Source organism: Garra rufa, chromosome 1 (assembly GCF_049309525.1).
Source record: "Garra rufa chromosome 1, GarRuf1.0, whole genome shotgun sequence".
Taxonomy (NCBI): domain Eukaryota; kingdom Metazoa; phylum Chordata; class Actinopteri; order Cypriniformes; family Cyprinidae; genus Garra; species Garra rufa.
The window spans coordinates 51,779,488-51,802,133 of record NC_133361.1 but is presented as its reverse complement, the minus strand read 5'-3'; the positions used below and the strand labels follow the sequence as shown (position 1 = coordinate 51,802,133).

Below are 22,646 nucleotides of genomic sequence, written 5' to 3'. Positions count from 1 at the left end.
TGTCTGAATGCAGTAATGTGTTTTATCCCTTAAGACTCAAAAACAAGCAAATATGTAATTATTACTATTACTGTTGACATGTTTCTAATGGTTCTTAATTAAAATATATTAAAAAGTGACTGGATTGTCCTGTTGATCAGTTCCTAATTGGATAAGGTTTTCATGACTGATTTTTCTATTTTGTTAGTAACATCAGGCCAAGAGGTAGATCGCCCAGCTCACAGACAGCTCACAGGTATGAACTCAGTTGCAGTAGTTGATCATTTTTTTCTGTTACGCACAAAACTTTCTAAAAAAGTTGAATCTTTTTTTTGTTTGTTTTAATCAGAATCTGAATTTGTGGACAAAAACAGACATCTCCTCATTCAGAGAGTTTCATCAGTGATGGCAATTGCTGATTGTCTGAGGACCAAAAACATGATTACAGGTGAAATGTACAGGAAAGTTCTTGCTAAAGAGTCATGTCCAGACAAAACAAGACTGTTGTTGGTGGCTCTTGACTCTGGGGGAGATTCTGTAAAAGCGGAATTCTACAGATTGCTGAAGGAGAACGAACCTCATCTAGTAGATGATCTGGATTCTGAAGCCAGTAGACCACAGTAATGCTGACTTCACATTAGAGAGGAACTTCAGTCAGTTTGAGACATAAACAGCAGCTACAGCTTCTTAATATGTATATAAGAGAGATCCAGGTGCTTATTTGATGATTTTAGTACAAGATTTACAAATGATATTTTTGGCATGAACACCACAAGTTTGTGTCAAAAATTTTGTTCTTCAGCATAATCTGAGAATGAGACAAATAACATCTTGTGACCATCTGAACAATGTCAACATGTGTTTGTCTGCTGATTTTGCTTATCTAATGTACCTGTGAAATGCAGAATCTAAAATATTTCTTCATTTATGTCATGCTTTAATGTTTGTTTACAAAATTCTCAAACTGTATATCCAAATTTACATTTTAGGGTTAATTTGAATCGTCCCAGGTTACGTATGTAACCCTGGTTCCCTGAGGGAACGAGACACTGCGTCATCAACGCTTTGGGGAATGCCATTGGCGAACCCGCCTCTGAATCAGTCTGTAGCCAATAGAACGACGGGAGTGACGTCACCGGCGCGGTGACGTCAGCGACCAGGAAGTATATAAGCATGTGCGTTTCAAACCGGCTTCAGCTTCCAGGAATGAAGCGAAGCGCGGCAGGAATGCGGGAATTATGGTCAGAGACGCAGTGTCTCGTTCCCTCAGGGAACCAGGGTTACATACGTAACCTGGGACGTTCCCTTTCGGGAACTCCACACTGCGTCATCAACGCTTTGGGGAACGATATACCAACTATCCATAATTCCAAGTTCCTGCCCAGTGGTGTTTGTCTGGGAAAGGAAAAAGGAAAGCGTTGCTTCTGGTGGATCAGGCCAGGAAGAGCTCTCTGCCTGGGGTTACCAGGACAAGAGAGACAATATCCCTCTGTCTGGGGGACCAGCCCAGAACGAGAGGGCAGTGCCAGAAGATACTTACCTGAGGGGCACTGATGGTTCTCCGCCTGGGAAACTGCCAGGACAGGAGAAGTATTACACCTCTGTCCGGGATAAATGCCAGAGCAAGAGGGAGATGGTATATACCTCGGCCCTCGGGCTCACGAGGAAAGTGGTCGCTCAGTCTGGGGAAACCAGCAAAGAGGGACCAGAAGAACTCCGCCTGGAAAACTGCCAGGACGTGAGTGTGATGACATCTCTGCCTGGGACGCACCCAGCGAAGAGGAAGAATGATGAGAACCTCGGCCCTCAGGCACACGAGGAAATAGTCCAAAACTCCGTCTGGGGAACAGCCAGCACAGGAGGGACTGGATTGGCTCCGCCTGGAAAACTGCCAGGACGCAAGCGGTATTACATCTCTGCCTGGGAAACTCCCAGCGAAGAGGGATCTGATCCGCCTCGGCCCTCGGGCACACGAGGAAAGGAGTCCACCTCTGTCTGGGGACCAGCCAGACGTAGAGGGACAAGAGGTGTCTGGGGGTACCAGAACACCAGGTTGCTTCGCCTGGGAAACTGTCAGGACGCAAGCGGTATTACATCTCTGCCTGGGACGTACCCAGCGAAGAGGGATAAACCTCGGCCCTCGGGCTCACGAGATTTTGGTCATACACCCCAGTCTGGTCACCAGCCAGATAGGGGGTTCTCCTCGGCCCTCGAGCACACGAGGAGAAAGGATGGTCCTTTGTCGGGGCTTACCCGGATCAAGAGGGACCCAAGTGGTGCCTGGAAACTTCTGGCCAGAGCACTGGAATGGCTCCGCCTGGAAAACTGCCAGGACGCGAGTAGAATTACATCTCTGCCTGGGACGTGCCCAGCGAAGAGGGAATGCAAGAACACCTCGGCCCTCGGGCACACGAGGTGGAGGCCTCTGTCTGGTGACCAACCAGACCGAGAGGAAGGAGTCGTCCTCGGCCCTCGGGCACACGAGGAGACAATAGTCCTTTGTCGGGGCGCACCCGGACAAGAGGGACACAAGTAGTGCCTGGAAACTTGTGGCCAGGGCACTGGCATGGGCTCCGCCTGGGAAACTGCCAGGACGTGAGCGAAATTACATCTCTGCCTGGGGGGTACCCAGCGAAGAGGGAACTTCTACCTCGGCCCTCAGGCTCACGAGGTATAACTCCTGTCAGCTCAGGACAGAGGAGCCTGGAGTGGCTCGTAGGTCTAGCTCGTAGAACCTAACGAAGGTCAAAGGTGTAGACCAACCCGCCGCACTGCAGATGTCCTGGATAGGGACACCTGCCATCGGAGCTTTCGAGGCCGCCATGCCTCGAGTAGAGTGAGCCTTGACGCCCATCGGTGATGGGAGGCCAGAGGACTCATAAGCTGTAGTTATGGCATCTACGATCCATCTACTGATAGTGGGTTTGGTTGCAGGGAGCCCCCTCTTAGGGGGACCGTAGCAGACCAACAGTTGCTCTGATTTCCGCCACAGGGCAGCTCTGTGGACGTATGTGTCCAATGCTCGCACTGGACACATACAATTATACTTCCGATGGTCGCTCTCCACGAATGGAGGAGGGTAAAAGGCCTGCAGGGTGACTGGCTGTGGTACTGCTGTCGGTACCTTCGGTACGTACCCGGGTCTAGGGTAGAGGAATGCTTTGGCCAAACCGGGCGCAAAGTCAATGTATGAAGGGGCCACTGAAAGGGCCTGAAGGTCTCCTACTCTCCTCAGAGAAGTAAGAGCCAACAGCAGCGCCGTCTTAATAGTAAGGAAGCGATCTGAAATCTCCTCTAAGGGCTCGAATGGAGGCCTACAGAGGGCTTCAAGTACCACAGCGAGATCCCACGTGGGGATTCTAGGGTTCACCCGAGGCCTCAACCTGAGTGCACCGCGAAGGAACCGTGTGACCAGGGGGTTCTTACCCACTGACACGCCACCAAGAGGGGCGTGGAAGGCCGATAAAGCCGCCACGTAAACCTTCAGGGTGGAGTGGGCTATCCCGGTGGAGAAGCGAGACTGCAGGAACTCCAGCACTGTACCAACCGGGCAGTGAACTGGGTCAGCGTGTCGCTCTCTACACCATGAAGTGAAGAGTTTCCACTTCAGGTCATAAAGTTTCCTTGTAGAGGGAGCTCTAGAGTGAAGGATGGTCTCCGCAACCTCAGTTGAGAGACCCTCACTTATGAGATGTGCCCCCTCAGGGGCCACACCCATAGTTTCCACTTCTCTGGGTGGGGGTGGCAAATTGCGCCCCCAGCCTGAGAAAGAAGGTCCCTCCTGATCGGAATCTCCCACGGAGAGCCGTCTGGGAGGGCTATGATGTCCGAGAACCATACTCGGGTCGGCCAGTATGGGGCTACTAATAGTAGACTGACTCCGTACCGGCGTACTCTTTCTAGAACTCCCGGGAGCAGAGCAAACGGGGGAAAGGCGTACAGACGGAGCCTCGGCCACGTCTGTACCATGGCGTCCAGCCCAAGTGGAGCTGGAGGCACTAGAGAGTACCAGAGGGGACACTGCGAAGTCTCTTGAGTCGCAAAGAGGTCCACCTGAGCCTGGCCAAACACTCTCCATATCTGCTTCACCACCTGCGGGTGAAGCATCCATTCCCCGGGCTTTACTTGCCCCTGCCTCGACAGGACGTCTGCCCCCACGTTGAGATGTCCAGGAATGTGAACTGCACTCAGAGAGAGGAGTTTCTCCTGGGACCACAGGAGGATATGGGACGCCAGCTTGCATAAGGGGCGTGACCGCACACCTCCTTGGTGGTTGATATAATAAACCACCGCTGTGTTGTCGGTGCGGACCAACACATGGCGGTTTCTCAGGTCTGGGAGGAAGTGCCTCAAAGCCTTGAAAACCGCCAGCATCTCCAGGCAATTTATGTGCCATGAGAGGTGCTGACTGGTCCACAGGCCGGAGGCCGAGCGGCCACTCATGACCGCTCCCCACCCGGAGAGGGATGCATCCGTCGCTAGCGTGACGCGGCGACACGGTGCTCCCAGAACCGGGCCCTGAGACAGAAACCAAGGTTTCTTCCACATGTTCAAGGCACGAAGGCATCGCCGCGTGACCTTGATCTTGCGGAAAGGATTTCCCCTCGGGGAAAAACCCTTGGTCTTGAGCCACCACTGTAGCGGCCTCATGTGCAGCAGGCCAAAAGGTATTACGTTGGCTGCTGCTGCCATAAGACCTAACAGTACTTGAAACTGTTTGACAGTGAGTGACAGGCCTAGCTTGACCGCATTTACTGCAGTAAGGATAGACTCGATCCGAGCAGGAGACATACGTGCCTGCATCGTGGTCGAATCCCATACGACACCTAGATAAGTGGTTCTCTGTAAAGGAGACAGCACACTTTTCTTGGTGTTGAGTCTCAACCCCAAAGCTTCCATGTGAGCGAGAACAGCATCTCGATGCTGGACTGCTAACTGTTCTGAGCTGGCTAGGATCAGCCAGTCGTCTATGTAGTTGAGTATACGGATGCCCTGGAGTCGCAGAGGAGCCAGAGCAGCATCCATACACTTTGTGAACGTTCGGGGTGAGAGTGCTAGGCCGAAAGGAAGAACTCTGTATTGGTAAGCTTTGCCCCTGAAAGCGAACCTGAGAAACTTCCTGTGCTGAGGAAGGATGGAGACGTGAAAGTACGCATCTTTGAGATCTATCGTGACAAACCAGTCCTCGGACCTGATTTGAGACACGACCTGTTTGACAGTTAACATACTGAACTTCAGTTTTCTGACTGAGCGGTTCAGCTGTCTGAGATCTAAGATGGGCCGCAGCCCTCCATCCTTCTTGGGAACAATGAAGTACCGGCTGTAGAACCCGGATTCTCTGAACTGAGAAGGGACCACCTCGATGGCCTCCTTCCTCAGAAGAGAATCTACTTCTTGTTCCATTACCAGAACCTGCTCGGGGCCTACCGTAGTAGGAAATACCCCGTTGAAGGGCGGCGCCGGGGCGCCGAACTGAATTTGATACCCTCTTTCTACAGTACGCAGGACCCATGGAGACACATTCGGCAGTAGTTTCCACGCTGCCAGAAAGTGTACTAAGGGAACCAGCCTCTCGAGGCTGGTTTCTGGTAAACTTTGAGGAATTAATTCGGTGGCCTGTAACAGCTGACTGGCAGGCGACACCTGAATTAACTGCTCTGAGGACCCCCGTGGGGGTGACAAACTTACTGGGTCCGCTACGTTGCCGGGCGGGACCACCAGCAGAGGTTTGTGCGAGACTGTCGCGCCCTGAAACACTGGCAGGGTTAGCTGACTGGTCTCCTGAGGGCCCCGAGGAGAAATGGGCACCATATGATGTGGTGAACCCCATTTCCCCCCGAGAGGGGCTGCCCTCAACGGCCCTGAGCCACAACAGTCAGGGCCGCTTAGCCGAGGACCTCTTAGACTGAAGCACGACCCTCAGGTCGGGCCTAGTCTTGGAGGCCCCCGACTTGGAGCGCTGCTTACCCCGTCCCCTTGGTCTGGGAGGGGTGCGGGTAGCAACGCTCGCTTTCTGCGCCTCGCGGCGTGAGGAGCTGGTACGCGGCTGGGGCTGCTCCCGTCCAGCAGCCCCAGAGGAAAAGACACGGCGAGGGAGGTACTGCTGAAAAGCTGCAGTTTGTCTGCGAGCCTCCTGGTACCTGCTGACGACCGCATCGACCGAGTCGCCAAACAGGCCAGGAGACTGAATTGGGGCGTCCAGCAGGAGGGCCCTGTCCTTCTCCTTCATGTCGGACAGGGACAACCAGAGGTGCCTCTCCGCGACCACAAGGGCTGCCATAGACCGCCCAATAGCACGGGCGGTCTCCTTAGTGGCGCGGAGAGCGAGATCTGCTGTACGCCGTAATTCAGACACATTAACCTCCCTGCCTTCGTCTAAATCCTTAAGCAGGTCGGCTTGGTATGCCTGCAACACAGACATAGTGTGCAGACATGACCCAGCCTGACCCGCTGCCGCGTACCCCTTGCCCAACAAGCTGGAAGTTAATTTAAGAGGCTTGGTGGGCAAGGTCGGAGCCTTCAATGATGATGCCGCCGCAGGAGACAGATAGCTCGCGAGCGTCTGTTCAACTGCTGGCATCATCTTGTACCCGTGCTCCTCGACCCCTCCCACGTTACCGTAGTAACCGGAGGAGGGGGTGAAAACACGGGCCGAGAATGGTTTTTCCCATGATCTCGACAGCTCACTGTGGAGATCAGGGAAAAACGGAAGGCTCCGCCCTGGAGATGGCTTGCGTGTCCGCAGAAAGCGTTCGTCTAATTTGCTTTCTGGCGGCTCATGAGATTGCTCGGCGGGCCAGCTGATATTGAGTCTGGCTACCGCACGAGTTACCACCTCCAGGAGCTCCTCAAATTGGGGGGATTTCACAGGCGGTTGAGGAAGATCAACACTCTCTACATCAACCTCCTCGGAGGAAGATAAGAGAAGTGTTGAGACCTCCTCCCGGGGGGAAGAAACCGCAGTGCGGGCTTCCGCATCCAGGAGGAGATCAACCGATCTGCTGGGTGAGGAAGGAGATAGGGGATCACCCGTCTCCATACCCTCCAACAGATCGAGCTGCGAACCCCACGAGTGCAGCTGCCGCTCCGCCTCGGTGGAAGCGGGGCCAGACCCGCGAGGAACGCTGGTGAAGGCTCCCTCCTCGAAGAGAGCCCTCCGGGAACGAAGCACCCGCAGTGGAAGACGTTCACACTGCGGACAGCCAACCCCCTCAAGGGCTGACTGAGCATGCTCCGCTCCCAAGCAGAACACACACATCCTGTGTGTGTCCCCACCAACGATGAATCGCTGGCAAGGAGGAACACACATTCTGTGTGGCTGCTGAACCGCCTTAGAAATATCTAATTTCTTTCCCCTTTTGGCAGACATTGCTCAAACAAAAGCTGTGCAAACTGGCACAAAAAACAGCAATGAAAAACCAGACAGACAGACCAACATAGAGCGCTTCGCTGAATGACAAAAGCTGAAGCCGGTTTGAAACGCACGTGCTTATATACTTCCTGGTCGCTGACGTCACCGCGCCGGTGACGTCACTCCCGTCGTTCTATTGGCTACAGACTGATTCAGAGGCGGGTTCGCCAATGGCATTCCCCAAAGCGTTGATGACGCAGTGTGGAGTTCCCGAAAGGGAACCTTATATTTGGTGCTTGTTGTATGTTGAATTAAGTAATATGCTTATGGACTTGTTTAATATGAGGTATGTTGCTGTTACTGTATGACAATATGAGTCGCTATGAAAGTTTTCATTTTATAATACTGTGAAAAAATAACCACATACAATTAAAAAAAGTATTTTTTTATATTTTTCTTTTAAATTTTTAGCAGATGAATAAACAGTTCATCATTAAATGAAGTACAGGTTTTTTTTTTTTTCTTTTAATGGGAGCATGAGGAAATGGATCTCATCACATGTACATTGACACACTAAAAACACACATTGCATGTTCTATGATATGTATGTCAAATTGATTCGTCATTCATTGTCCTCTTGTAATACATAAAGTAGGCTATGTCAAATAAGTCTCAGTCATTAAATCATGTGACATTTATAGTTAAAAACACATTTTGTAAATGTGTGGCAGCAAAGAGAGCAGCTCATATAACCAATTCAGTGTTGACTGTGAAAATGTGATATTTTGATACCACACAGGATATAGGCTATAAAAACATTGTTTTTTGTTTGTTTTGGTCAATTCATGAATTACGTAGGCCTAATGCAAGAACATTTTATGTGGCAACTGCAGCCTGTATTATACCTGTTTTTTTCCTGGGAAATATAACAAAAATACTACAGAATACCAATGGTTGTCATCTGTGTATTTTAGTCTATTTCTTAACAAAGTAAAAGTAAGAGATAAGAAAAAATAAAACAAACCTGTCAAACCCGACCCTGACTGTGAGTAATAAATGCATGTAATACCAAAACAAATACCAAACCAAAATAGCATAATTACAGAAGGTGCTTATTATTGATCCCACATGCATCTGTCAGGTCTGTCTTTAGATACTGATTGACATGTTGTCTTGTCATGTCATTGTTTTAGATATTAAACCAAGTGATATCTGCACTAATATTATGTGTGAGTCTTTCCATGAACTAGCTATTCGAAGAAAATCTATTTCTTAAATTAACATTTTCTATATAACTATTCTGAGTTAAATCGGGTGATTTAAGACAGGGACAAAGAAGAAGGAGATGTAGGATGTGGAGACAGATGTATTCATGTTGATATGTGTTATTGTTTCCTGTGTGAGTTAGTTTCTAAGGTAATGTCAGCCATTAAAGAAAGTATTGAGCTCTTTTTCAGAGAGTTCTTCAAAACTTCTTTTGTGTTAGAAGAAAGAAGTCTTGCAGATTTGGAACAACATGAGAGTGAGTAAACTATCTCAACACACTGCTTCATTTTTTATAATATTTTATTTTGTTATTCTCCAAAACAGCCATTTTGGGTTCTATGAAGAGAGATGGGCAAGTAATGTTGTATGTCATAAGTCTTTTTGATGGAACTCATGGCATCCCAGAGGACTGTCCAAAAATACTGGAGGTTTTGTATAGAAACTTTCCGATAAAATGGCATAGTGGGCCATGTGACTGTATATTTTACAGATATATTAGGCCTATATACAGTGCTGTGAAAAAGTGTTGGCCCCCTTAATGATTTTTTATTTTTTTGCATGTTTGTCACACTTTAATGTTTCAGATCATCAAACTAATTTAAATATTAATCAAAGATAACACAAGTAAACACAACATGCAGTTTTTAAATGAAGGGGGAAAAAATGCAAACCCACATGGCCCTGTGTGAAAAAGTGTTCGCTCCCCCCACCCGCTGTTAAAACATAACTGTGGTTTAACACACCAAAGTTCAGTTTCTCTAGCCACACCCAGGCCTGATTACTGCCACATCTGTTCGCAATCAAGAAATCACTTAAATAGGACCTGCCTGACAAAGTGAAGTAGACCAAAAGATCCTAGAAAGCTACACGTCATGTTGAGATCCAAAGAAATTCAGGAACAAATGAGAAAGAAAGTAATTGAGATCTATCAGTCTGGAAAAGGTTATAAAGCCGTTTCTAAAGCTTTGGGACTCCAGCGAACCACAATGAGAGCCATTATCCACAAATGGCCAAAACATGGAACAGTGGTGAACCTTCACAGGAGTGGCCGGCCAACCAAAATTACCCCAAGAGTGCAGTGACGACTCATCCAAGAGGTCACAAAAGACTAAAGAACTGCAGGCCTTTCTTGCCTCAGTTAAGGTCAGTGTTCATGACTCCACTATAAGAAAGAGACTGGGCAAAAATGGCCTGCATGGCAGAGCTCCAAGACGAAAACCACTGCTGAGCAAAAAGAACATAAAGGCTCGTCTCAGTTTTTGCCAGAAAACATCTTGATGATCCCCAAGACTTTTGGGAAAATACTCTGTGGACTGATAAGACAAAAGATTGGATTTTTGGAAGATGTGTGTCTCATTACATCTGGTGTAAAAGTAACACAGCATTTCAGAAAAAGAGCATCATACCAACAGTAAAATCTGGTGGTGGTAGTGTGATGGTCTGGGGCTGTTTTGCTGCTTCTGGACCTGGAAGAATTGCTGTGATAAATGGAACCATGAATTCTGCTGTCTACCAAAAAATCCTGAAGGACAATGTCCGGCCATCTGTTTGTGACCTCAAGCTGAATCGAACTTGGGTTCTGCAGCAGGACAATGATCCAAAACACACCAGCAAATCCACCTCTAAATGGCTGAAGAAAAACAAAATGAAGACTATGGAGTGGCCTAGTCAAAGTTCCGACTTGAATCCTATTGAGATGCTGTGGCATGACCTTAAAAAGGCGATTGATGCTCGAAAACCCTTCAATGTGGCTGAATTACAACAGAACAATTCTGCCAAGATGAGTGGGCCAAAATTCCCGCACAGCGCTGTAACAGACTCATTGCAAATTATTGCAAACGCTTGATTGCAGTTGTTGCTGCTAAGGGTGGCCCAACCAGTTATTAAGTTTAGGGAGCAAACACTTTCATACAGGGCCATGTGGGTTTGGATTTAGTTTTCCCTTCATAATAAAAAACTTCATTCAAAAACTGCATGTTGTGTTTACTTGTGTTATCTTTGATTAATATTTAAATTTGTTTGATGATCTGAAACATAAAAGTGTGACAAACATGCAAAAAAAAAAAAAAAATCTAAGTTGGTCATAGCTTTTTAAGTGATCAACATTTAGCTCACTAACCTTCTACAAATAAACAGAACTTTTATAACTATGTCAGGTATGTTTTTAAATTTTTTTTTACCAGACAAATATTCTTAATATAGCTATTCTAATATAGTGTGGATCTATTACAGACTGTTAACCTGGGTGGAACTTTAAGAGTGTGACAAGCAGGATAACATTTCAAAAACTAAAAAAGGTAGGAGTGAGGGTGAAAGCATTTGAAAAGCAAGAAAGTACATACTAACAGTGTGAAAGATGACTTGGGGACTAGATATATTAACATATAACATAATTGAAAAACATTTTGAGGTTTTTATAATTGCATGGTTTATATTTCTTGTTGAAGTTGATTACTTTGCACTGTGAACATGATAAAATTGATTGCATATTTCAATAAAAAGGTGTGTAAAATACAAAGCTGTATTTTTATTGTCTATAATCTCAGTTTAAGTGATGAAGAATACCTAAATATATAACCATTTCTTATATTATCATCATTATCTTATCATTTTAGAGAAAATATGAGTAAGCATATCATAGAGACAGAAAGTCACTGGATAGCAGAAACGTCCCACATAACATTGCTTTTTAACAATGTATTTGAAACAGAACTGCATCTGTTGCGTTGTATTAACCTACATGCTGTACAATAACTAAAATGATTACATGTCGCACTGTAGATCGCACTATAGAGTCAGGGACAAAATGGACCCATTAGATATGAAAACAAATAAAGAGTTGCTGTTTTTATTCAACCGGAAGGCCTTTACACATCCTCTCTCTCATCCACCCCATGCATTTTACTGCAGTAAGCCTTATATAGTAACTCACGCTACACAAAAGGCTCCACAATACCCTGGTTTTAGTAATTACATATTTTGGGGGCATGTACCACTATGGCAATACCATGTTTTTTTTTGTGTGTGTTTTTTTTTTTTGGAACAGGGTACCATAATAATACTATTTTCGGACGTTCAGCCATAGTAACATAATATTTTGGAGCATATAATATGGTAATACCCTCATATTTTCGGTGTGGAATGGTGGTATCATGATAATATTTTTTTGCATTTGCATTTAACTATATAAATCCCATATTTTGGGGCTTGTACTATGGCGATACCATATTGTTCGTCATTGTACCATAGAAACTACCATCTTACTTTATGTCTTCCTCTCGGTTTTTGTCTGTAGAATGTGAAAAAGATGCATACTTGTGAGCAAAAGGAGAAGGGCTTCCGTGAGGTTCTGGACTGGCTGGAGAAAGCTAGACCTCAGGACATTCGACAGTTTTGGCGCTGTGTGTTTGAAGATCATATCCTGCAGCTGTACCCAAAGCTATGCATGCTCAGAAACAGTCTGCTGGATGGTCAGTTTCGATTATTATCAGCTTTTAAAAAAGTTGAGTTCCCCCTCTCATTCCTCACAGTGGTTTGGCCCACTGCCTGCTCTACACACACGAGTCACGTGTGTGGCTGCGGCTCAATTAATGTTGAACTCCAGTAAGTAGGGTATTTTATTAACTTTAAATAAAGCGATTCTATTTAATGTAGTTGATGCAGACTCTTTAAAATAAGTCCAAGAATTCTACACACCGGTCTGTTACTGTGGGGACATTTTAACGCCCCTAAAGCATGACATGGCACAAAACGTAATGTGATTGGTTTCTTTACCTGTCAATCATATGGCCTCTTGGGCAGTCCTTGGCCATTCAAAGCGGCCAAGGTTCCCAGACCTTCTGCCATTTGTCTGAAGGTCTGGCTAAGCGAGACTAGGCTTTAACTGCACAGATATATTTGCTTATTCCGACAGGCCTATCTATGAAAATCTATAAAATGATTTTTTTTTTTTGAACCAGTACGTTTATTTATGTTGTAAGCTTTACAATATATATTATTACATCTCCATATAAATGTTACATTCAAAGCTTTCCACATTTGTACCAAATATTGATATAATAAAAAAATAAAATAAAAAATTAGAATAAAATCAAATAAAGCAGAACAGTAAACAGAGAACAATTGTGACCCTGGACCACAAAACCAGTCATAAGGTTAAATTTTACAAAACTGAGATGTATACATCATATGAAAGCTCAATAAATAAGCTTTCTATTGATATATGGTTTGTTAGGATAGGACAATATTTGGCCGAGATACGTCTATTTGAAAATCTGGAATCTGAGGGTGCAAAAAATCTAAATACTGAGAAAATCACCTTTAAAGTTCTCCAAATTCAGTTCTTAACAATGCATATTACTAATCAAAAATTACATTTTGATATATTTATAGTAGGAATTTTACAAAAAATCTTAATGGAACATGATCTTTACTTAATTTCCTAATGATTTTTGGCATAAAAGAAAAATCAATAATTTTGACCCATACAATGTATTTTTGGCTATTGCTACAAATATACCCCAGCGACCTAAGACTGGTTTTGTGGTCCAGGGTCACAATTCGGCAAACTATTGTCCTATACATCTTAAATCGAAATCCTCCACAGCGGAAAGAGTGAGAGTAGTAATAATAGTAATAATACCTCTCTGTACCTTTATACACCAATACTGCCTTACAATGTTAATTTCAAGTAGTTAATCAAAGGGATCCACCTTTTTTTTAATAGAGTAGTATTTAAATTAAGCATAGCTGTAATTTTTTCCATTGTATACACCTCTAAAAGTTTTTCCTTCCATTTACTAACAGTAGGCGGCAGCGGTTTATACCAAGATATGGTCATCATCTTCTTTGTCACTAATACAAGTACTCTTAGAAGATACTTTTTTTCTTCATTCAATATATTTGGAGGGAGCACTCCGAAGATGAAGATCAGCGGATCCCATATTATGTATGTTTGCAAAATGTTAGACAATTCCTCCCGGATTTCCTCCCAATAAGATTTCAATTTAGGGCAATCCCAAAAAATATGTGTGTGGTCCCCAATTTGTCCACATCCCCTCCAACATAAATTTGTTTTATTCTTATCAAATTTCGAAATACTAACAGGAGTTTTGAAAAATCTAATGGTCACTTTCCAATTAAATTCTTTCCATAATGGACCTCTGGTTAACTTATGTCCATCTTCACATACTTGTTTCCAGGTGTTATCCTCAATAATTGTATTCATCTCCAGTTCCCACTTCTCCTTTACTTCAAGAGTACTCCCCGACATAAATGGCTGCAGACACTTGTACAACTGTGACACTATTTTATCACATTTTAACTCCTTGCTTGCATTAATAAAGAAAGCTTCTAGGTCAGTAGGTTGCCTTTATCAGTGACCATTCTTTATGAGACATTAAATAACTTCTTAATTGTAGGAATTTGTAAAAGTCTTTTGAAACTAAACCATATTTATCTTGTAACTGTATATTTGACTTCAGAAACTCCCCTTCAAACATATCATCTATAAAAATGAGATCTTTAGCTTCCCATTCTTTAAATCCTAGATCTAACTTTCCTGGTAAAAAGTCTAATATTTCTGTAATCTTCATTTCTCTGGAGATAGATTGGGGGGCGTTTATCTTTTTTCTTATCCCACACAAAACCCTATGGGTGCACCTCATCCAGATATTACTAATTTTCTGCTTATTCCAGGTTTGTTTAGAACAAAACAACAAAGCCCGAAGCGATACCCCATTGCATGAACTTTGCTCCAAAGACAACCAATTTGTTTCTTTATTATTTCTTAACCACTCAACTGCCCCATTTAATTGTGCTGCCCAATAATACAATTTCAAATTAGGGAGGTTAAGACCTCCATGTGCTTTACTACTAGTCAATTGTGAGAATTTTATTCTGGGCTTATTCCGTTGCCAAATAAAAACTGATATCATCTTTTGTATTTTTTTGAAAGTGGTCGTTGGAATCCAAATAGGGAGAGACAGAAATAGATATAACAATCTGGGAAGAATATTCATTCTGTTTCAATCCTCCCAAAAAAGGAAAGTGGTAGAATTTCCCATTTTTCCAAATCTACTTGAATCTGATCAACCAATTTTACTTAATTAGCCTTATACAATTGAGAGGTGTCCGGAGTAATTATGATGCCCAGGTATCGAAATCCCTGGGTTGGCCAATTAAATTTAACCATCTCATTTAATTCCGCTGGCCAACAGGCCAATTAAACTAAAATTCGGGCTGAGCAGTGTTCTTAAGCGTCCGACTCGGGCATGATGATACCGGAAGTCCTATAAAATGATTTTTAAAAAGTTTAATCGATTCATATTTTATTTCATTACCAGGATATCATATCACTCAGCCCTAACATGCAACCACATGCATGTGGTTATTTTTCCATAGTATTATTAAATGAAAACATCTCTCATAGTGACTCATTTTGTCATACAGTAACAGCATCATACATACCTCATATTAAACTAATCCAGTCAGAGTAAACCATAAGCATATAACTGTACATTCACGTATACAATGAGCACCTGTAGGGATTCAAATTAAACCTAAAATGTAAATCTAGATATACAGTTTAAGAACTTTGGAAAACAAACATTAATGCAATGCATAAATGAAATATTAGATTCTTCATTTCAGTCACATTAAGTAGGCAAAATCAGCAGACATATACATGTTGACATTGTACAAATGGTCACAAGATGCTATTTGGCTCAATTTCAGATTATGCTGAAGAATGTGATCAAAAGGTTTGACACAAACTTGTGGGATTCATGACATAAATATAATTTGTAAATCTAGTAAATTCATAAAATAAGCACCTGGATCTCTCTTATATACATATCAAGAAGCTGTAACTGCCGTTTATGTCTCAAACTGACTAAAGTTAATGCTGTTTTTTCAGCATTACTGTGGTCTACTGGATTCAGAAATCAGATCATTTACTAGTTTAGGTTCCTTCTTCTTCAGCAATCTGTAGAATTCTACTTTTACAGAAGCTCCTCCAGAGTCAAGAGCTTTAAACAAGAGTCTCATTTTCTTTTGGTGTGGTTCTATCGCTTGAACTTCACTGTTCATTTCATGAGTAATCATGTCTTTGGCCCTCAGACCATCAGCAATCTCCATCACTGATGAAACTCTCTGAATGAGGAGATGTCTGTTGTTGTCCACAAATTCAGATTCTGATTAAAACAAACAAAAAAGATTAAACTTTTTTAGAAAGTTTTGTGTGTAACAGAAAAAATGATCAACTACTGCAACTGAGTTCATACCTGTGAGCCGTCTGTGAGCTGGACGATCTACCTCTTGGCCTGATGTTAGTAACAAAATAGAAAAATCAGTCATAAAAACCTTATCCAATTAGGAACTGATCAACAGGACAATCCATCCACCTTTAAATATATTTTAATTTAGAACCATTAGTAACATGTCAACACTAATAATAATAAAGTACATCATAGATCGCAATATAATATTGAGTTCAAGTCAAAATGTAAAAATCATCATTTGGAGAAAAACATTTATCAACTGTATGTCAAATAAAAGTGGAAGAGATCTGCTTCTAAACAGTTAAGTAAACTTTTAATAAAATATGTGGGAAGTGTGTCAAGGTAGCAGGTTGACGATTTAAGGTGCTGTACTATTTCTTCAAAAATGTTCTTATCAATTGCTTCAGGGACTTCTTTTTTAAATGATTTCCTCAAAAAACATAATTTCTTTCTTTCCTTTAAATCTTACATTATTTATGTTTTTTATTTCATAACTGGTGTTATAATTATACCCAATTTCATATCCATGATAAATTCCAGCACTGCTAGCAACACTTATTTGTGTCGATCATTACCTGTGAGAAGGATTCGTCGGGGAGGCCACACTTCCCTTCCTTTAGTGTTGTCCATAAGACTTAGCTTGACCTTCTGTTTTCTGACATTCACAAACACTTCAAATGTGGGATGATAGTTTGGACCAAAATTAAACTCAAATACCTCAGTCTGAAAAAAGAACAAGACTAAGGTGATTCTTGGGCAGAAAAAAATACCTGCGCTAATCTTTGTGCTAAAATAACTCGAAATCAATCAGGAAATTATGTTGAGAAGAAAAAAATATATACTTCAGAGACATGTTAGTTACATTAAAGAGATAGTTCACCCAAAAATTAAAATTGAGTAATTATTTACTCGACCCAATGTTGATTTGGTGCGGTATTGCCTTTATTTATTCATGTATTTATTACTTTTACTGAATTTTCTCCTTAATTGTGATTTTTGGGTGAACTAACTCTTTATATACTGTAATATATTGTAGAGATTTCTACATCTAAATATAATTAATAATGTTTAAATTGAATAGGATGTTACCTCTGGCTGCACCCTATATTTCTTTGGTTGACAACACAGATGGTAATATGTTCCCGGGGTGAGATGACACTTTGAACTGGTTTTAATATGTATATTCTCCACATGCTGGTCCTTGACCTTAAGAAGAGGTTGGGGTTAGGACGAGGAAGAGGCTGTGAAGGCCAGCCAAAGCCTATAGGTAACAAAAATGGTTCCTTCCAACATAATGAGATGATGGCTCCTTAAATAATTACTAAACAGACCTTATTTTTAAACACTTTTAGGCAGGGGCGTTCCCTACGAAGAGTAAAGGGAGGTAGTACAAAAAAAACAATGCCAATATTACAAAATATAACATTACAAAGTCACTTGTTTTTTTTTAAGAAACATTGTCCAACAGCGACACCAGCAGGTAAAGTTACAGCTGGTGTCTACGTTTATCTTGCCTCCTTTGAGCCCATTGAGTTTTAACAGATCCCCTAAAGCATGCTGTGAGTTTGTTGGGGGGTAATTGAGAATGAATGAGGGAAAGTCACGTGTGTCGCGTTATGATCGGATATGACTGGCTATGATCGACTGTGATTAGTTCATGTGACAAATTCCGCCTCTCGTGTTCCACGTTCATGAATCAGTCTAAATTAACAATATAATGGCATTAATGGGAACTCTAATTTAAAAAAAGTAAGTAAACAACTCACACACTTAGATATAACCACTGTTATGCCAAAACAAGACTTCAAATGGCATGAAAACATGAGCTTTTAGTGAGTAATCATCTTCATGAAATTCAACATCAGAAGGCATAAAAAACAGTGTAATTAAATTAAATGAATGTCTCATTGCAATCTAAAAGAAGATTGATTCACATTCCATTTAAACTGAGGTAAATACAACCATCTGTCATGCCACATTAAAGAGGATGAAAACCACATTTTTGTAAGACAGAGTCTCTGCATTTCACTATAAATCTGACAGAATTTGATAGCCGAGACTTTGTTTTATATTAAAAGTACCCAAGCTTATTGCTTCTATTAGATGCCTATCGCACTACAAATAATAAATGCATTCGAAGGCGTGAAATATTATTTTCAAGCATGCAGTCCCTGCTAGTATATGACACATGGTATGATTTCTGCTAATAATCCCACATATATTCAAATCCGTTTCCAGGTCACCGTAATTGCTCCCACTGCTCCTAATCATGGCAATATTGACCCTATTCTTTAGAGTTAAAATCACGTCTCCATCTTTAAAATACTGTCTTTGAACTTCTGGTTGTGTGGTATATTGAATTTATATTGAAGTATTCAGTATTATATTATCATTTAAACAAAAAAAAAAAAAATGAATACCTCTGACAGTGGAACATTTGACGGGAGCAAATGGACATCCAGTACGTTTTCTTTCTGTCTCTTAGTTACTGGTCGCTGAAAGACAAGTACTTGGGCAATGACAGGGGAAGGAGGGAAGATAATCCTTTTTATGAGGCCAAAGATGGAGAGATCTTTGATGTCAATCATCACATGAGCTTTAGTCACTTTCAGTGGATTCATTATTGCTACGTTACCATCAGTGAAATGTGCTACAGCTAAACAATCCATGTCTTTCTCTGTAAAACACATGCAAAATTATATTTTATTATTTAATACACAGATGGTATATAATACTTAATACTTACACTTAATTAATATGTAAATTTTCCAACAAAGCTGATCATTTAAACCCATTTAGCATATAGAAATGACCATACCAGAGAATATTTCACAGTGTGGAAGGTGCAGTCCTGAGATTGACCCATCAAAACAGTCAATGTCATACAAGGGTCCTGCAGGACTCATCTCACCCAAACCATCTAACAGACGAGGATCCCATGAGACAGTTTTATAAGACACCTCTCCTTTACCCTTCATCACAAACACAAGGCTGGTCAGACTGCACCGAAACTGACCAGCATATGGACACTCAAACCTGGAGGACAGAGCATTTTCGTATTAATAAATAATAATGGCTTGCATCTTTTATTATGTGACAATACAGAGTGTGGATCAGGGTTTTAGTAAAATAAACCTATTGCATTTGATGACTGAAGTTAACACAATAATAAAAAAAAGTGTTCAATACCTGTATACATTTTTGTGTTTGTCCTTATTTCCCTGAAGTATTTTAGGTGTGAAAACTTCTGTATTTTCTGAGGACTGAGGTAAAGAAAAACAAAACACTGGCACTTAAAAGTTTTCAAACAGGGATGAAAATTATCACACAATAAAGCACAGAAGAGTAAAAACTGGTGTAAGAAATATATAAAGTTATAATTTCACGTACTTCTCCAGATACAGACAGGCCTGGTTCCAGAATCAAATCAGAAGTGTGCTTCTGAAATTATGTCTATTATGCCTATTGTTATGGTTATCACTATCATTGCACATCCGCATATAAATGCTGCATTCATATGTGGATTTCACTCATTTACTGAGATTTAATAAATATTCAAAATATTATATGATATGAAAGTCTAGCAAAAGCTGTTATTGGATACTGATACTGAAGATTTTCTGGAACTCTTCCTCAAACTTTTCCTTCAGCCTGGCACCCATTCGGTTGATCACACAATTGTCCTTTAAAGAGCAAGAGAACAAAATACCAAAAACAAAAAAATTTTTTTTTTTTAAATCTGTCAAAAACCAAATGTCCTCTTAATTTAGTTATTAATCTCAACAATAATCATCAATAATGTCCAGGATATACAGTATGTCCACATATAAGACATTACAAAACAACTTCATTTTAACATGCTCTTGATTTGTTTGGTTTTTTTGTGATTTATTTAACACGTTTCAGTGAATCTTACCCTATTGAACGTGCTGCAGTTGCTGAAAATGAGCTGAAAGTCAGAGACAAACGCTTCTACGGTCCGATACGCACCACTTTCCAACTTCTGCTTTATTCTGTCCAGCCACATCGGCTGAGTTATGAACTCAGAGTATCTACGAATCTGAAAGTCATTTTATTTTTGGTTTTAATGCATTACACATTTCAAGTCATATTTTTCATCATTTTAATTCTATTTATAAACTATTTTAAATTAAACTAAGACACAAAAAGAGTACAATTCTGAAGTTGGGTGACATGTAAAAGACAGCAAGAAAAATAAAAGACAATCTCACCGTTTTGCGTGGATCCTCAACAAACACCCTCTGGCTGTCCTCTCTGTACACACACAACAGGAGGTAGTGGCAGTGCTAAAGATGACAAACAACACACATATCCACAATTAGGCCCATAAATAATTATTCTGTTTCTAAACCTGCTGAGCAGCCTATGTAGGCAGTACTTTAAAGCATTGAAGGCTGTTACAAAATGTGTTTATCTTCTATATTAAGGTGCTGAATTTGTGTGTGTGTGTGTGTGTGTGTGTGTGTGTGTGTGTGTGTGTGTGTGTGTGTGTGTGTGTGTGTGTGTGTGTGTGTGTACCTGGTATTCATCACGTTGTGGGGACCAAATGTCCCCACAAGGATAGGAATACCAGTAAATTTTGACCTTGTGGGGACATTTCTCAGGTCCCCATGAGGAAACAGGCTTATAAATCATGCACAATGAGTTTTTTTGAGGAAGTAAAAGTTTGCACAATCTCCTGTGAGGGCTAGGTTTAGGTGTAGGGTAGGGTTAGGGCGATAGAAAATACGGTTTGTACAGTATAAAAACCATTACGCCTATGGAATGTCCCCATAAAACCTGTAAACCAGTGTGTGTGTGTGTGTGTGTGTTTACCAATATGTATTGCGAAACTGGGGCATCGAAAGCCTCTTGTTCAGACATGTTAGTGGAGACACGCCATTGTTGACTGGTTCTTAACACGCAAAAAGTACAAATCCATTCCCTACAAGCAAACACACACATGTATAAGAGGAATGCCCAACATACACACTTGCTGATTTATTAGTTTTCTATATGTTTTATGTTTTCTTACCCAGGTGAGTCTCCATCTACAGCTGGTATGTGACAGGGTGAATGAAAAGCTCGTGGACACTCATCACAACATGCAAGATCTCCCTCAGAGTGACACACGTAACACTCGTCATCATTGTTCTGGTCCATCTAGTCAGAGGACATGACACAACATTTTATTAATCAGAAATAAGATCAAATGCATTACACTTACAAACTTGTTTTGATGTATTGGAATCTAAGCGAAACATGTCAGTCATATTTTAGTCATTTACACCACAGAAGTGAAAAAACATATTTTGCATCAAGAAAATGAAGCTAATTGTAAGTCCAAGATTTATTTTTCCTAATTCTGACATTATTTTCATAACCATTAAAAAGGGATTGGTAGAGGTAGAGATGTTTCTCACCACATCTTCCTCTTGAGTACTGCATTTTCCACATTCACACAGAAGGGAATGGATGCGCAGGACCTTTTTCTAGAAATTACATACAAACAATAAATAAACAAACAAATAAAAAATAAATACTCATGATGTTTGTATCTATCTTTAATTTTTTACTTGGTGTAAAAAGTTGAGTGTTTTTCCATGGCACAGTATATCTTTCTTCCAGTGTCCACCAGTGAGAGTCGGTTCCTGCTTTACAAATTCCTCCGGAGTGAACCATCTTTCCTCAGTACGTATACACTTCCCACGACTCCCTGCAACATAAAAGAAACACTTCCCACTCAATCCTTTGACACAGACAAAACAAACTAAGTTCTACACAAATCAGTGCAATAGCATACCTGACGCAAACCTGTATTTGTAGAGAGTCCCAGTAAGTGAAACACAGGTGACTGGTAAAGAGGGAGCCTGGAAAACTGACAGATCTGCCATGTCTTCTTCCTCCTCCTCTTCCTCGACTCTCCCTTTAAACACTGTTCCTCCTCCTTTCCCTCCCTGTTCCTGGAAATCTTCAGAATCACTTTCCTCCACTGAACCAGAGCTTGTTTCTGAGTCTTGAGAAATAAAACACATTACTGCATTCAGACAGACAGCAGAGAGAATATGAATGAGCGAGGATGATGGTTACTCACGTTCACTGGAGCTCTCAGATGAACTGACAGGAAACTTCTCAGTCATGTTCTGCAGGAAGGAACAAATTTACTTAATGAATGTCAAATGGAAAACAGAGGAAAAAGCTGAACTTGATATTTCACATTGAGACAAAGTACATTTTGGACACATGTTCTCTTTCTTCTCTCCAACAGTGGACACTGAAGATGGCCCTCCTGAAAAAATGAGAAAGGAAGTAATCACACATGTATATGAGAGGTCTGTTGTTTACATATTTACATGTTGTAAACTTAAAGGGCTGATGCAAAAATATGTGCTGTACTTTTGCTTTGAATTAGAAGCACATTCCTGCTATAAGCTATAAGTTGCTAGAGTTTTACAATCAAATATTTTTTCAAACATGAAAAGGTGCTAGGTGTGTGTTTGCATTATTTACTTCTATGAGTTTCTTAAGTGGTGTGTTTCTGCAGCGGATGCTGGATTTCCAGTTTTTGCACCTTTCCTTCCCCCAAACTTCTCAAATCAGCTGGGGTGAACCAGCGTCCCTTGGACAAAATACACTCTTCCCCTACAGGAGACAAGGATAAGATGCATTCAGTCCAAACAATCCACCCATAAAAATATAACAAATACTGTAATAAAATTAATAAAATTATAGCAAAAACTCTGTTGAACCTCCGCTCAGTTTGTCCCGAT

General features: G+C 41.6%; 3 protein-coding genes across 3 annotated transcripts in view; all 3 read right to left on the bottom strand.

Moving 5' to 3' along the window:
• Window positions 1–22,646, bottom strand: part of LOC141336798 (uncharacterized) — a 131,947-nt gene that overhangs the window by 88,076 nt on the left and 21,225 nt on the right. The window lies entirely within an intron of this gene.
• On the bottom strand, window positions 15,515–19,363 carry LOC141342337 (NACHT, LRR and PYD domains-containing protein 1b allele 3-like). The gene is made up of 8 exons (XM_073846772.1): window positions 19,358–19,363; window positions 19,066–19,139; window positions 18,695–18,912; window positions 18,297–18,553; window positions 16,966–17,082; window positions 16,452–16,599; window positions 15,880–15,918; window positions 15,515–15,789 (listed from the first exon to the last, which is right to left on the bottom strand). The coding sequence occupies exons 1-8, from the start codon at window positions 19,361–19,363 to the stop codon at window positions 15,515–15,517; spliced, it is 1,134 nt and encodes a 377-aa protein (XP_073702873.1).
• On the bottom strand, window positions 19,470–22,566 carry LOC141342327 (nuclear body protein SP140-like protein). The gene is given in 13 exon segments (XM_073846760.1): window positions 19,470–19,559; window positions 19,793–19,936; window positions 20,109–20,183; window positions 20,713–20,821; window positions 20,912–21,039; window positions 21,300–21,368; window positions 21,453–21,592; window positions 21,680–21,892; window positions 21,971–22,004; window positions 22,109–22,165; window positions 22,387–22,459; window positions 22,461–22,518; window positions 22,563–22,566. Coding segments are annotated over 13 exon segments (1,194 nt in total).

Excerpts from the sequence above, each read along its gene's own strand:
- LOC141342337 (XM_073846772.1), bottom strand. Across the intron at positions 18,913-19,065 it reads AAACACAAAAATGTATACAG|GTTTGAGTGTCCATATGCTG; the intron begins GTATTGAACACT and ends TCTGTCCTCCAG. Across the intron at positions 15,790-15,879 it reads AGCTCACAGACGGCTCACAG|AATCTGAATTTGTGGACAAC; the intron begins GTATGAACTCAG and ends TGTTTTAATCAG.